Source organism: Trichomonas vaginalis, chromosome I (assembly GCF_026262505.1).
Source record: "Trichomonas vaginalis G3 chromosome I, whole genome shotgun sequence".
Lineage (NCBI taxonomy): Eukaryota > Parabasalia > Trichomonadida > Trichomonadidae > Trichomonas > Trichomonas vaginalis.
Genome location: NC_067203.1, coordinates 16,997,378 through 17,013,165, shown reverse-complemented (window position 1 = coordinate 17,013,165; position 15,788 = coordinate 16,997,378). Strand labels below are relative to the sequence as shown.

Below are 15,788 nucleotides of genomic sequence, written 5' to 3'. Positions count from 1 at the left end.
TTTATGATTAAATATTGATTAACGTGTTATGATTTATACGATTGCAAAAATTTGAATTGAATGATTTTATTTGTAATGAGCACTCTTCGCCAGATACAATCTCTTCGTAAAGAGCGTCTCCGCTTAATTGAGAACTGCGACTTTGACCAGGCTGAAGTTCTTGAAAAGAGAATTAATGATATTATACAGGAAAGAGAAGCCCATAATGATCAGCTTGTAGTTGATCTTAACCATTCTAAGTATAATATCGAAAAAGAGAATATCAGAACAGAGTCAAATGAGATTCACAATACATTTAAGACTAGAGCTTTTGAAATTCACGGCAAGTTCCAAAAGAGGCGTAGATTCCTTCAAGAAGCTCATGCAAACTATCTTGCTCAATTGGCTACAAAATATGCCAACGATTTGGAATTAGAATCAACAAGAATCGTTGTTCAGACAGAGAATTTAATTTCAGAAGCCAAAAAGCGTGCCCAAGCGAGCGATTACGCCGAAGCTAAAAGGCTTTATGCTCAGGCAACACAAATCAAGGAGCAAACAATGGCTGAAAGGCAAGCAAGTCTTAAACAAAAATATGACCAAATTATTCAACAAGCAGAACAGAAGAATGCAGAGGAACTTGAAGCTCTCGATAAGAAGGAACAAGAGGCACTTGCAATGATCCAATCACAGTACGATAAGGAAATGAAGAATTTAGATACAAAACTTTCTGCTTCTTCAGTTAGATTAGGAACTGCAAGAAACATGGAAGATGAACAGAGAATGTTCCACAAGCTTGAATTCGATTTCCCTTCATCAAGAACATCAGCTGAAACATCAATAAAGTTTGACATGTCTGATGCCCTTAGAAGATCACAGAGACTTTAATTTGAATAAAACTTTTTGTTACACAACGTTTTTTTGATTGGAATTTTCAATTTTATATATTTTAGTTATCATACATCGTAAAATATGATAGAAAAAGAACGGTATATGTATTTTAAACGTATTTTTAATTTAACATAAATATAAAATATTATATTTGAGAAATTCGAACAACAATGTTTAGTTTTTCACCTCTTGATCAAGATTTCCATGAATGTAAGCAGCTCTATTCATGTAATCGTTAGATTCTAGTGGAATACCCATGTATGTAAGCTCTGAATTTTTATTTGTAGTCTTATTAGAGTTAAATGTGCATGCCTGTTTAAAGAATTGTGGGAAGTATGGTCCGAAAGCAGCTCCATCGTACTTGATATTAGATGGGGCATCGTAAACATCGTTGCAAGAGAAGCAGTATAATTTAACTGTTGAATAATTACATTTTGGAGATATTCCGATTGGTAATAAGCGTGAATGATGGCAATTAACTCTTGGGCATTGTCCATATACGCAAGCGTTATACTTTTCTTGCATCTGTTGGACACTTCCGATAGTCAATAGGAATCGCTGATGAATTAAGTGATAAAGATCGATTGCATCTTTGTTGATTTCATCAATATTTTCTGTTCCGCTTTTTGGAGGCTTATCTTTTATAACATTAAGAGCTGCACTGTAATTGTTAATAATTTCGCTTAATCCGTATAAATTAAAACCGTCATTGATATAAGCTTGATTTACTGAGATCAACCAAGGATTGTTTTCGCAGTATTTCTTCACCCAATTATACACTGATTGCTTTTCAGAACTATACGTAGTTACTGTATCCTCGTTGGGGGTTTCACATATAAAATCCTCATACACATACATTGAAAAAAAAATGGCAAGATGTTATTGTAAAGTTTGCAATATGATCGATTTTTATTTATGAATTAAAATGCTCATTAAATGATCTTTAATTTTTACTGAGAAATATGATTCGTTTTATCATTTTTAGTGTTCAATTTTTTTAAAAACTCAAATTTGTTGACTAAATTACTCCATTTGAATCTGATATAAGGGTTTCGTTTTGCTAAAATTGTCACTTTTATAGCATATTTGTTTTTGGATGTTTTGCGAAACCAAAAAAAAAAAAAACTATGATATACAATGTGTGTGTAAAGAAAATACTTTATTTACTAGTTAAAAAATCATTTGGTATTGATCAAGTTATTTTTTCTGGATAAGATATTATATGGATAATTGGATAGAAAATACAATTATATAATCTTGTACCTGGTTTAATTAAGCTAATTGTCATCAGAAACTTGTAATTTTTATGAATTTCAGATTTTCTTTTCATTACTGCTTTTCTTAATAGGTCAAGTTCTTATTTACGTTATAAAGTATGATATTTACAAATATCAAGTTATCATGTTTTTTGAGAAATTATGAGAAACAAACAAAAATGAAAAAGATAGGAATAGCAATGAATAGTGATGTGGGTATAGAAAATGTAAGAGATATGAATGCAAAGCAATCAGTATTTAGGATATTGACCATAGATTTCGAAAAAAAAATGCTGCATATTGAGCGAAAACTATGATTATATTATAAGGCTGTCATTTAAAGCATAATGAAACTATTCCCTTTTCATTTTAATCAAATAAGATAGTAAAGATTTTTGAATTAGCTAGAAACTGATGAGATGTTTTCACAAATCAGATTTTTAATCTCTATAATGCATAATTCACTCAATATCTCAATTTTGATATTGCGAGATATTTTTGCTATCGGTTTCGCAATTTTGACACAATAGCAAGAGGGTTCTATAAGCATTATTATCAACGTAGAATCTGAATATCATATCAGAAAATGTCGCAAATCTGACATTTACCCGACCAAATAGCAAAAATAATTGAATACTTTTCGCAAAAACTTTAAAAATCGATAAAAATATGAAATATAGATATTAAAGAGACTTTTTATATAATATTCATAAAGATTTTCCAAAAATATGATACCGCAAAATTAAAAAAGTGACGTCTTGAGTGGAGTCAAAGGTCGAAATTGCTAGCTAAATGTTTTTTTAGCGAAATTGCGTATTGTACGTTTTTTTCGCAAAACGAAACCCTTATCTGATATTTTCTAGATTACTTTAATCTCTTTATGAAATGGCTCCTCATCTCTAAACACAAAATAATTTTTTATCAAATTTAAATGTTTTTGTGTTGCTATATGATTAATTATGCTGATTCTTCGAAAAATAAGTTTATTTATGTTAACATAAGCAAACAAAAAAATTTATAAACAAATTGATCTAAAATAACAAATATATAAACACATATAATACAATCAATAGAAATTCCTAGTTAGTGAAAAAAGATGTCAATGTTCTTTGTTGGTTTTGCGAATAATTCTGCTTTTTGCAAAACCTGTGGTTGGAAGCATTTCATTACGCCAGTTCCGACTTCATTTGCCCATAAGTATCCATCACGAGTACCGAGAGCGACGAAATTCTTTGAATCAAAAGTAAATTCATCTCCAGGAACGAAAATCAAGCCTCTAAAGTCTCTTGTATATATGGAAAGTTCAATTGCACCTGTCCTTGGTATTGTAAATACCCTCTTGCACTTTGAAACGTTCCTTGAAACTAAAGAGCCGTTTTTAAATTCCCTGATGTCACCTTTTTGATTTCTGAAAACAATTTTATTATTTTCGACACCTAAAATTGTAACGAAACCATCATCTTCTGTTGCGAAAATGTCTCCTGGTATTGCGATGGAGTTCAGCTTCCTGGATGACTCTACACTTATGTCTATCTTGTGGCCATCTACGGTCATTTCACCTTGTCCAATAACCCTTGCAATTAACGATACTTTATCGTTCTCAATTAAAATTGAGGGGAGATTTTTAAGAATATTTGTGAGGGGGTGAACCTGAACCTTCCCCTTAAATACGTTGACAATGAATGAAATTCCTTTTTCAGTAAGAACTACGTCGTTTTGTTCAAAAGATTCATTGCGAAGTGTCTCAACGCATTTGGATTTGAGGAAAAGAGACTTTTTCTTGGTTTCGCAGTCTTCTACGCAAAGGTAAATTCCGATTGTTCCAATAACTGTTCCGACAGATGAGTCTGGAGTCAAAACTGTGTATGTACGCGTAATCTCTGCTGGATATGTAATACCATCGCTGCATTCAACATTGACAAATTTACGGCGACTTTCGATTAATTTGAGAGATGAGAAAATTCCTGCTAAGCCAAGAGACTTTGCACGGACACAACCTTGATGTGAGTCGAATGTGAACCAAATTGTGCCTCGTGAAAAACCTTCGACCACTCCACGGCCAAGAACTGGATGAGATACTACATCTCCCGGTAAAAGGCCGAAAGAGAGGCATAATTCCTCTTTCGTATCGATAAGTATTTCCATTCCTGAGCTAGTTTTAACTGTTTTGAGTGGATCTGTTGATCTTTTTTGAAATTTGATGATTCTTTTCTTGAAAGTTTTTAATTCTCCGTCGACGCTGCAACAAATTTTATCTCCTACAACACCGAGTACAATTCCAGTCGATTGGTCATCAATTGTAACTGTATCTCCAATTAAGAATCCGTACATCGAAACAGAACGTGGTGAGACGTCTGCTGTAATTTCTCGTGATAATTTAACGCAATGAGGGGATCTGACGCTTCCCACAAGTAATCCGAAAAATAATAATCCAGGATGAACTGGCGCCGGCATATTTACGAAGGCAATACTGTGGAAGCAGCCACATCTGATGTAAGTAACACCAGATAAATCAGCTTTCACCGGTTCCAAGAACGAATCTTGTCTTCCACACAAAGTTCTTCCATCTGTAGAAACTCCGCATGCATAAGCGTGTCCATCCTTTGTAAGAAATATCGAATGTGCATCTCCGCAGTCTGCATCGATGATTTTTTCACCGTTGAATGTTTTTAGTTGTTGAAAAGAAGAAATTGGAGAACTAGCGTCAGGAACTCCAATTCTTCCATCAGATGTGGTACCGCAAACAAATACTCTGCCATCCCTTGCTATTGCAATGGAGTGTGATCCGTAAGCGACGACGCGTGAGATTTTAATGCCGATTAATGATGAAATTGGTTGAAAAGCATCAGAAGGAGATGATGATCCGCAGCCACAAGCTGCATCGTTTCCTTTTGCATAAGCAATGCCGGATACAGTAACTGCAAGGCAAAAAGTACTTCCGACGGCGATATCGCAAACAGGTTCAGGTAAATGGCTGACAACACCTTTGCCTGTTTGTGTTGTGCATGAAAAAATGTCACCATTGCAATCAAGTGCGTAAACTGCGCCAAGACTGCAAGTGCAAAAAACAAATGGCTGAGAAGACTGTAAACGAACTGGATTTTCACCATACATTGAGCCTATGGCATATGCTTCGCCTGTATCTGTTAGAATAACTGTAATTCTATCACCACAATGCACCCATGTAACATGAAAATCTTTAAAAGAAGACATAAACATAGGAACAGGTACTTCAGATGGTAAGTTTCCAAGTTGCTTTTCATCATTACAGCCCCATCCATATGCTCGTCCATTCTCATATACAACAACATTATGCCGCCAGCCGACACCGCATGAAACTATGTGGTTATAATCAATGTTGACAAGTGCTGGTTGCATTCCATCACCTTTCCGTCCAAGCCTGTCTTGCCCAGGAGCTCCTGCGCTAACAATGCCCTGAAGCATACGTGCTTTTACAAAAAAAATATTCTTTGTTGGAGGAAAAATGGTGTTTATTTTCCTTGCAAATCTGTGTGAAAATATTTTTTGCTGAATAATTATTGATAAATTTTCAAATTCGGGTGAGAAAAAGTGCCAACCAAGGAACATTGTCAGAATGATCTACGGATTTTTCGTCATTAACGAGAACGGTGACATCCGCCTTGCTCGTGCTTATGTCGAAATGAGCCAAGAGACAAGAAATCGCCTTGCTCATGAAGTTTTCAGAATGGTTTCCACTCGTGCATCAAACCTTTGCAACATTCTTCCAGGTGATGGCATTACAAGTTACGAATTTCAACGCAAAGTTTCTATCGTCTACCGTGCCTATGCTTCATTGTTTGTTATTACAGTTGTTGATGAATGCGAAAACCCATTAGCTATGTTAGACATTATTCATACATTCGTTGAAGTTCTTAACGGATGCTTCAAGGATGTTTCTGAAGTTCAGTTGGCTTTCAACCCAGATAAAGCTTTACAAGTTCTTGATTCATTAATCAACGGAGGTTTGATTTTCGAAACCCAAACAGATGTTGCTTTATCTCGCCTTGCTGAAGAAAATGCACAGGATAAGCGTTTTGGTATTAAAATGAATATCCCTGCAAAATAAATTTTGCATAAATCGTATATAGTATTGCATTTAAAAATACAAAATATTGATAAATACTTAAAATTTTTAGTTACTTATAATCCGAAAAGGTACTTTTTTGAAAAATATTTGAAGATATTTGACTTTAGATAAAAATTTGATAAATAGAACGATAATAATAGCATCTATGGCCTAAAGATGATTGTTTGTATCGTTTATAAATGTATATCTAACATTTCGTAAATCAGTTGACAAATTTTATATAAATATTAACAAAAGCCAATATAATTTTGCAGACTATTAGTCAAACTTATTATTAGTTTTAAGAGATATATTCTCTGAGGAAAAAAAGTAGAAAATGAAATAAAAATTTAACATTCTTTATAATATTATAGGTAATGAAGTTAATTAACAACTTGGAAAAGTCCTTCTTGAACTGTCCAGTATGTGTTAGCAAGTGGCTTATCCTGACAAATCAAAGGATAAGTGTTCAAATCGTTTGATGCGGCCGAATCACGGATTGTTGATGCGAGATAGCAGCCATTATCGATATTTCTTAACTGGAATGGCTCAAAGCGTTTCCACATATGATCTGATTTGCACAAAACCGACCATTGGGCAGATGGCCTATTTTTCCTTGTAATTTTTGCGAAGTGTGGAAGAGGTAAAACCTGCTTTCCTGCGCTTAAATAACCAGAAAATCTTGTATTCATGAAGGTGACGTTTGATCCGCATTGAAATTCGATGTGTGAAAAGTTTTGGCCTTGGATTGGAAGAACAGTCCAGTATCTTGTTGTATCTGGATCGCCAAGTGTGGAATATAATTCGACTTTACCTGTTGTTAGAGAGCGCTTTGCATCAGCATAGGCCCAAGTATCTTCATTCTTTAGAGCAACAAGTGCACCAGAATGAACTACTGTAACTTTGTCGCTTGCTGATAAAGAAAAGGAAGTAAGTGTGAAAAGCATTTGACAGAAAATAAGAAAAATATTTCATTTCCGAAAACAGATGATATGCTTATATACGTCTTTGATTTTTAGTAAAAATAATAACTATTAGTATATTTTATCCTAATAAGAAATAATTGGAATTCTTCATTTTAAATCAAACTTTTATAGGAATGGAATTAAGTAGTTTTGATACTCATCAGTATGGAATAAATGATTTTTAAGTTATTCTTAGTTTAGCTCAAGAATGTTTTGAGATTGGAAAATGAATTGAACAAATTTATTGAGATATTGATCATTTATTGATTACAAAAAGAATTTCAATCATATGGTGTCTCTAAGTTTATTATATCAGTAGTTTTAAAGCTTAATATTAGGTATTTTCATAATAAGTTAACCACAGTCTTAATTGAAAACAAAAGAAGTGTATTTTATCTTCATTTTGACTATTCTAGAGAGCAAACGCTCATCAAACTAAAAAAAACAAATTTTGAAACTAGAATTCATGATTGAATTTGAAATGACTGATCAGGATGGTATTTAAATAGCATAACACCAAATCTTTGTCTATGAAAGAAAGATGTTATCCAATGAATCTCCGTAGAAACTAGTAACATATGATATATTTTGTCACTTTTTATTATATGAATACTTCTATTTCATTTCTTACCTTAAAATCGATTGCAACATCACCTTTTTATTCGAGGCCTGCATACCTAGATCATTCTTCTTCAGTATTTAGCCATCTAACTTCATTCAAACAGATTGCTTCGACATTTTATTCAAGCAACCCACATTTAGAGGCTAATTTCCATCATTCAAAGTTCATTAAATCATTATCGACTCCAATTTACTACTCATCTCTGCAGATTTTCACAAAAACTCAATTCGTCAAACGAAATCAAACGAAATTCCAAGTTTCAGATTGCCAATTCCTTGAGTGTCGTTCCACTGATGAAAATGAAGGCGGTGGAGCCATTCATATTGAGCATACGCCAACAATTTCGATTTCGAAATCTTCTTTTATTTCCTGTTTCTCAATCATCGCGCAAGAAGATGGTGGTGCAATATACCTCAGTGGAGTTATAACCGAATCAAATCTGCAATCAAATTGCTTTATCCAGTGCAGTGCGTCGAGAAAAGGTCATGCATTTGCAATCAAATCTAATAAGTGTCTTCTCAAGCAGAACTATACGTCCATCTCAAGGTGTCCTGTTTTTTACAAGAAGCAGCAGAAATCTGCAATTTTTGTAAAATCAGAAATGCATTCAAGCGACATCAATATAACAAAATGCGATGCAATGTATTCTCCCGCATTCTCGATTAATAATGGCAAAGTTGGCTACGGAAAATACTTCAATTTAGAGAATAATACGGTTGGAAAATCGTTTATTCTCTTCGACTACACTTCAAAGGCATCTTCTAATCCTACAATATTCGATTCATGGAATATTATCTTCAACGACTACAAAAACAGAATGAAATTCGAAGTTAAAAACCATTCGATCATAAATACTGTTTTAATTGGCGGTGAACAAGACTATTACTGCGATATGGTCTCAGGCACAGTCAATTTCATTAATTGCAGATCAGAAAAAGTTATTAAATTCGAACTTGAAGGAGAACAAGAAACAAAGCTCATTACAAGACTTCATACGCTTCACGTATTTCCGAAAAAGAATATTACACTCAATCCAATCGCAAAAATTAACAATAAGGGTTGCCAAGTACAACAACAACCAAATGTTGACGATGAAAAGTTGCCTTTAGTTCAATTTGCGGCACCATTCATGGTCGCTGCACTTGGTATTGTCGTTACTGTAGTTAGCGGAATTATAGTAAAAATTGCAACCAAATCTCCGATAAAGAGAGACGATGAAGAGTCTCTAAGGCTCAGAACGCCATAACTTTGTATTTTGTGTTATTTATATATATAATTTGTATTTTTTTATAAAGATATTTGCTTTGCTATAATTTATTCTATATTTGTAAATAGAATTGTTTTCAATTTTTATTAACAAGGTGTAATACTTGTATTTTTTACTTGATTTGTTATTGCATGCTGTTGTATTAACAAAAAAAGTTGGATGTATGTTGTAATGAAGGAACTTAATAACAGCAAATATCATTATTTAGATGTTTTAAACGATAGCATTAGCTTATTTTTATTGAGAACCTACTAATCGAAAAAATAAAAATTGAAATATGGTATTTGTTTTGTAAAATGCGAATTTTGATATTTCGCTTGATGATTCTGGTATGTTTTAGCAGAATATACACATTGAATATGCAATCGAAATCTTAATTATTATTGACTCATGATTTTAAACAAAAATGTCAAAAACTGCTAAATTAAATTCCTTAAGAACCTTAGAAAACATCTATATTTTGACTCAATTTCAAAAATAAATTTGGGAATTTCAAAAAAATTCAATTTCATAAATCAATTGATATGTGTCATGATAAAAAAACTTATTCGAGCAGAAATGTTGATGTTTTAAAATTCCAAAAAAAAATTCGAAAATCTAAAAATAAATGGAAAAACTACAAGTTTCTCAATAAAAATGAAAAAATGCGATTTTTTTGGAAATTTAAATCGAGTAAATTCTAATTTTTTATTCGAAGACATTAATTTCCTAGTTAAAATTTCAACTTATTGCTGTTTTAAATATTATTTAATTTAGATCTTGAAAGAAGATCTGGTAAAATTTGGTTTAAATAAGAGATCAAATGATTTATTAAGTATAAATCGTATAAAAATGAAAAATTGATTAACGTATATTTGCATTGCGTAAGCACTTAGATCCTCTTCTCACCATAAACTATTTTCTCATTCTCTGGCCTGTAAAGTGCCAGCAAATCACAACAGCATTAACGTATGCTGGGGTTTTCTGGATTTCGCTCTTCATTTGAGAGAAATTTAAAATACTTCAGCATAAACAAATCACATATAAATTATCTCACTCTTTGTAAACCAAGCATCACAACCACATTACATTAGGGCAGAGTTTTACCGTTGCCTCTCTTAAATGAGAGACTTTGGAAAAATTCTGTTTTATTCGATCAATTACAGAACCATTGGCTCTTTAGAAACTAAGGAATCGTAACTAGAGTACTTTAAGCCAAGATTCTTCCGAGATTTCTCTATGAATGAGAAATTTCGGTAGAACCATGCCGTATTCGAGTAGTGACAGAATCCTTAACTATTTGGAGACCAAGCGACGGTTTAAATGCAATTGAACAATAACAATTAATTAATAACTCTAGGAATGTAATACCTGTGAAACCTGGCTACTGTGTCCTAGCAGTGAGATTGCACAGATATAATACTTCTGACGTAAAGAACTCTCATGAAAGAATGAGTGGAAATCTGAATTGGAATTCACTTGCTGAAATGGATTGGACAGCCCATTGATTGGTCAGATCATAGACTGTACAACACTTTGACAATTGGAATGCCAATGATTCCCACTATGAACATATTTGAGTTAATTGCACTTTTGATATTGGAGGGCAATGGATTTTTACCATTCTAAAGATAAAAGAAAAGGGTGGGGAAAATTATTTGTATTGCAGCGATGTGATATGAAATGATAACGATAAAAACAGTCATTGTTTATAAAATAAAGCGTATTCCTGTTGTGTATCATCAAATCCAATTGGATTTCTTGGCATAACAAACACTAACAAAGACAACTCATCCGAAATTTAGCGTAAAATAAGTTTCTTTCAATATATTTATTTTAATTCCACAAACTTTTTACATACAAAATCTTTTTCCACTCAACCACTCCTTGACGGGGTAAAGTGTGTAAGCTTATGGTTGTCAAGGTCGAACGCTCAAGCTTTTTTCCCCTTTTAAAAACATCAACTTTATAGTTGTATTTTCGTCCGAAATGATCCTCAATTAATGTTTTTCTCAGCATAGCTGTTTATGTGAGTAATTATATCTAAAATCTTAAGTTATTTGATTACATATTCTAGTGCATAATTGATTTTAGTTTGTGAAATGGATTTCATGATTGATACCCCACACAAATCCATGGTTCATTTTCAAATTTAATTAATTTCTTAGAGAATTGAAAGGAAATTGTTCGACGAGGAGATGTTGGTATCATTGATGATTATATATTGATATTCTATAATATTTAGCCATCGATTAAGATAAAAAAAATTTCAGTGCCGATATTTTGAGAGAAATTTTAGTCGATTGAATACCTAAAAAAGTAACTTATCTTAAATTTTCGAAAAGATGTAATAATATAGTATATTGTATTAAACCATACACGAATTTCTAAAATTGTGTACTGTTTCAAATTTTTGATTCATCATCTTATCACAATGCATATTGATTTCTCACAGTTTGTGTGCATTTTCACAACACTTTTCCCATACTTCCTCTATACTTGCGCTTACAAGTTCCCTAACACCCTTAGTAAGATCATGACCCAAAAAACTTTGATCCAAATTTCAACATGGAACAAAATAATTGGCGCAGTGTTCCATCTTCCAACCTGCTTTAGAGCTGGAATCAATGGTCCTGGTCTTTGCATTGCTATCCCTCTTGTTTTCGTTGGCCAGTATTTAAATGAAGTTGTTTACAACGTTCTTGGAGATTCTGGCGTTTACTATGGCAATGAACTCAAAACATCAAAGCCAAAGAACATTAGCGGTTTCCCATTTACAATGGGTGATCCAATGTACAAAGGAGCCATTCTTACAGTTCTTGGCTGGTTCTTTGCAATGAACACAACAAGAGATATAATCATTATTTGTGTTCCATGGATGATTGCTTACTTCACACAAGTTATCATTGAAAACACAGCTCCAGGAGCCTAAAATTTTGTTGTAAGCAAATTTGCGAAGCAAATAAAGATATATGTTCCCTCTCAAGAGATTTTTCATTTCATTTTTTTTATTAAGTTTTATTCAGCGATCATTCTCTATATAGTTAGACTTACATATAGGCATTGATAACAATTATGAAGTATATGATTGTATGAAACGAACATCAAACAAATTTGATAATCAAGATTAAGTTGAATTTTGTTCGTTGTGGTTGATACAAAATATACCTATATTATGGGACTTTTCCCCAAGTGAGAAAGTTTGGTCGGAAGCTCACTTGACAAAATTTCAGGTTCCAAAAACTCCTCCCCCTTTTTCATAAACGTACATATTCTGAAATGCAAGCAAATGAAGCTAGGATTTCGGAATTAGCTAACAACCTCGGTCGTCAAGTAGATGATGAATATATCGAATTTGATGATTGCAAGATTAACCTGGAAGAGCTTGCTTATTCGATATGGACAGAGGATAACATTCAAAAACCAATTACAAAGCAAATATTTGATCTAAGAACATTTGAAACTCACTTTTGCCCTCTTCTTTTATCTGAATCACCAGATTTATCATTCATCGCATTGAAAGCACTTGCTTCATGTACATATCCATACCCTGCGAATGCAAACGATATAGAAATACTCAATAATATCTATCAACACTACAAAAGAGTTTTGACTTTTAAGAAAGATGTTTTACTTACTGCATTGGAATTTGTTCATAGTATTATTATAGATCCTCATGCTTCTCAGGAAGATTTTCAGAAAGCTGAAGTCGGGTTTACATTCATTCGCAACGTTTTAGTTATTCCATCTCCTTCAGATGTTAGCGAGAGTCTGTTTCACATCCTTAATGAAGGTGGTCTATATGAGATCATTGAAGTATTAAAGATCAAATCATTTGGTTCCAGAATTAAAAAATTTGCACAAATTCTTGCTGGAATTTTGTATGGAAGCTTCGTTCCATTTCTTCCATTAACAACTACTGAAGAAGAACCAAAGCAAGAAGTTGTTCCTAATTCTCCAAAGAAACCAAGTCCACTAGATGCGCTTGCTTCCCAACTCAAGAGTCAAAAGCTAAACAAACCATCAAGACATGGCCATTGGGGTGGATCCTTATTGGTTAAATCATCTACAAAAGGGTTTGTATATAATGGTCCGATTACATCAGAAGTTATAGATAAAGGCGTTGATCCAACATCAATTATTAAACCTCATTCAAGGCGTAATATTATAGAATCGCGTGAAATTCCACCACAATTCACTCCAGAAGTCCAAGAAGCAGCTAGAAGATTAATTGGAACAGATTCATTCAAATATGTATTCTCACGCGTTCTCCCAAGAAGCTTTTCTGCATACGATGCAACAATTTCAATTACAGAGCAAATACAAATGGTTGATCTCACAAGGTTCTATCTTGAGTTCATTCTTAAATATGGAGGTCAATTTTCTGTTCGACCATTAGTCAGTGAAGAAAATATCAAATACTTCCTAACAATGGCTAACTTTTACATGGACGCAAGAGTTGCAAATCTTGATGCCACTCCTCTCAACAAAGCTCTTAACAAGGTATGCCTTCTCTTTGGCTATGCAGCAAAATTCTTAGTTGATGTTATTATGAAGTCATTAGATGGAGAAGAAATCAAAGCTGCTAAATCTATTGTTACTGAAAGTGCAACAGACATTGAAGACTTTTTAATTACAGTTTTGTCAAAGAAACTCAAATCAAACTCTCCAGTTTACATGCTACAAGATGCTATTATCTCTTTGGAGAGACTTCTCCAACTTTACAAGGTTGCAGAAACAGAGAAAATGGTTAGAAAGAGAACATACGGGGATTCAACTTCAACAGCTGATGAGTTTGATGAAATCTTTGTGGATTATGAAGCATTTGATGCTGAAGCCATTATTAAGAGACTGACCAGAAGAACAAATGTACTCGATCCATATTTCACTTGTATTGAAAATTGGCGTAAATGCAATCAAGAAGAACTTGGATCAATTGCAAAAATGCTGAAAAGATTTGTTTTTAAGAGGAGTGGTCTCTCGCATCTCTTTAAACTCACATACTTCATTATCATCAACAAAGTCCTCACAGACAAAGATTTCCAGAAATCTGAAGAACCAGAGATTATCGAACTTCGTGAAGTTATGCATAGCATTATCAATAAATTCTTATACAATGTTAAGCGTCAGAAATCAACCCTTTTATTGATTTTAGTTGGTCCTGATAGCGATGAATTGTTCGATGAAGTTGATGATATGGCTTTAGATGATGATGAAATGTTTGACGCTCTTGGTGTTTCTCAGGAAGTCAGAGATATCATGAGAGATGTTCCTTCACAGCCAAAGATAAGGAAACTTAGAAAGGTTCATGAATCTGGATATTCAAGTGAAGCAGAAGATGACAAGCAAAACTTGAATGATGAAGATGACGATGATGATAAGGATTTAGAATCTTCGAATGATGAAGCTGACGTCCGAACATCCATGGAAACATTGAAGAGGGAAATTCTTGAAAGCAAAGCTCAGAACTCTCAAAGCTCTCAGAGTTCTCAAGTCTTAAGAAAACTTACATCTCAAAAAGCCGATAGTGAAGATAGTGATGATGATCATTTATCTGATGAAGATACAAAATTATCTGATGAATTGGAATGATTTTTTTTGATTTAATTTGTAAAATTATAAAATAAAGTTGATATTTTGAAAAATTTCAATTATGGATTGCACCTTGGACACTTTAATGTTGTTTTAACACACATTCTTTGGAAGTATGGCATTACCAAATAAAATTCATTAAATCACATTAACTTAAGGATTCCACATGCAAAATCTGGAAAAAGATCAAATCAAATTTCAAACGAAATCATCTTAAGAGTTGTAAAATGGCCGCGAAATATAACATTTGATTGATTCTTTTGGTCTCCTAATAGACACCGTATTGTTATTCTCTCAGAAAACTCTAATTATTGAATTATTTTTCAAAATATTAAAATAAATGTGATATATAAAGATATATATTATTATAATTAGTAGTAGTTAAACGTAAACTATTTACGACTAGAAGAAATCTTTTATTTGAAATTAAAATTTAAGATTCTTCACCAAACTTTAGATACTATGCCAAGTTTATAAGTTTCTGTCATTATAATACTTTTACCAACGATTCTCAAATAGTTGTCACTACGAACTGATGCGATTCTTCCATCAGCAAGTTTGACACTGTCAGAATCTTGATCAAATTTGATTTGATTTGTGCCGTCAACAATTACAGCATAATTTTCAATTTCGGTTGAAGTTAGCATCATGCCGCCCCTGCAAACAGTCTTCTTCGTGTTATAAAATAATGTGCGACCGTCTTCAAGCTCCCACTTACGATTAACATATAAACGTGAATTGCAGTGTCTTTCAGTATCGGATCTGAGTTTGATCAAAAAAACCAGAAATAGGAAGAGCATATTGAAAAATGGCAAATGACACTATTTGCCTATGTCAAACCGAAATTCTGGAAAATCATCAGGTCAAAAACTTCAAATTTTATCTGTTTTAAAACTTTAAATCTTGGATAAAAAAATTGACGATAAAATTTACGATATCGTTTTTACTTCGTGGTATTAATTGTGATCTGTCTCATTTTCAATAGCTTAGTGGTTGTATCTTGTGATCTATTGAGGAAATATCTAATTTATGTTTATTTCCTGATTATATAGTGGCATGCAAATAAAGTTTTGTGATCTTGATTGTCTGAAAGAGTTAATTAAAGTTTAATGAGCTACAATATGAAGATTTAAACTTACCACGATTCTTT

At 32.9% G+C, this 15,788-nt stretch overlaps 8 protein-coding genes across 8 annotated transcripts, besides 1 other annotated feature; 5 read left to right on the top strand and 3 right to left on the bottom strand.

Annotated features, from left to right (window-relative positions):
- Positions 1-75: 75 nt before the first annotated feature.
- TVAGG3_0999540 (uncharacterized protein) lies at positions 76-867 on the top strand (the record flags this gene model as incomplete). The annotated part of the gene is made up of 1 exon (XM_001582401.1): positions 76-867. The coding sequence occupies one exon, from the start codon at positions 76-78 to the stop codon at positions 865-867; it is 792 nt and encodes a 263-aa protein (XP_001582451.1).
- Positions 868-961: 94 nt separating this feature from the next.
- Positions 962-1,740, bottom strand: TVAGG3_0999530 (protein kinase regulator protein; the record flags this gene model as incomplete). The annotated part of the gene is made up of 1 exon (XM_001582400.1): positions 1,045-1,728. One exon carries the CDS (start codon positions 1,726-1,728, stop codon positions 1,045-1,047), a length of 684 nt encoding a protein of 227 aa, XP_001582450.1.
- Positions 1,741-2,861: 1,121 nt separating this feature from the next.
- On the bottom strand, positions 2,862-5,572 carry TVAGG3_0999520 (ubiquitin-protein transferase protein; the record flags this gene model as incomplete). The annotated part of the gene is made up of 1 exon (XM_001582399.1): positions 3,210-5,570. One exon carries the CDS (start codon positions 5,568-5,570, stop codon positions 3,210-3,212), a length of 2,361 nt encoding a protein of 786 aa, XP_001582449.1.
- A 140-nt stretch (positions 5,573-5,712) lies between these two features.
- TVAGG3_0999510 (protein transport) lies at positions 5,713-6,298 on the top strand (the record flags this gene model as incomplete). Its single annotated transcript, XM_001582398.1, has 1 exon — positions 5,722-6,213. One exon carries the CDS (start codon positions 5,722-5,724, stop codon positions 6,211-6,213), a length of 492 nt encoding a protein of 163 aa, XP_001582448.1.
- A 253-nt stretch (positions 6,299-6,551) lies between these two features.
- On the bottom strand, positions 6,552-7,309 carry TVAGG3_0999500 (uncharacterized protein; the record flags this gene model as incomplete). Its single annotated transcript, XM_001582397.1, has 1 exon — positions 6,597-7,160. The coding sequence occupies one exon, from the start codon at positions 7,158-7,160 to the stop codon at positions 6,597-6,599; it is 564 nt and encodes a 187-aa protein (XP_001582447.1).
- Positions 7,310-7,360: 51 nt separating this feature from the next.
- Positions 7,361-9,078, top strand: TVAGG3_0999490 (uncharacterized protein; the record flags this gene model as incomplete). The annotated part of the gene is made up of 1 exon (XM_001582396.1): positions 7,784-9,046. One exon carries the CDS (start codon positions 7,784-7,786, stop codon positions 9,044-9,046), a length of 1,263 nt encoding a protein of 420 aa, XP_001582446.1.
- An 833-nt stretch (positions 9,079-9,911) lies between these two features.
- Positions 9,912-10,202: a mobile genetic element.
- A 1,123-nt stretch (positions 10,203-11,325) lies between these two features.
- Positions 11,326-12,040, top strand: TVAGG3_0999470 (phosphatidylethanolamine N-methyltransferase family; the record flags this gene model as incomplete). The annotated part of the gene is made up of 1 exon (XM_001582395.2): positions 11,481-11,978. One exon carries the CDS (start codon positions 11,481-11,483, stop codon positions 11,976-11,978), a length of 498 nt encoding a protein of 165 aa, XP_001582445.1.
- Positions 12,041-12,186: 146 nt separating this feature from the next.
- TVAGG3_0999460 (timeless-like protein family) lies at positions 12,187-14,748 on the top strand (the record flags this gene model as incomplete). The annotated part of the gene is made up of 1 exon (XM_001582394.1): positions 12,326-14,638. The coding sequence occupies one exon, from the start codon at positions 12,326-12,328 to the stop codon at positions 14,636-14,638; it is 2,313 nt and encodes a 770-aa protein (XP_001582444.1).
- Positions 14,749-15,788: the final 1,040 nt, after the last annotated feature.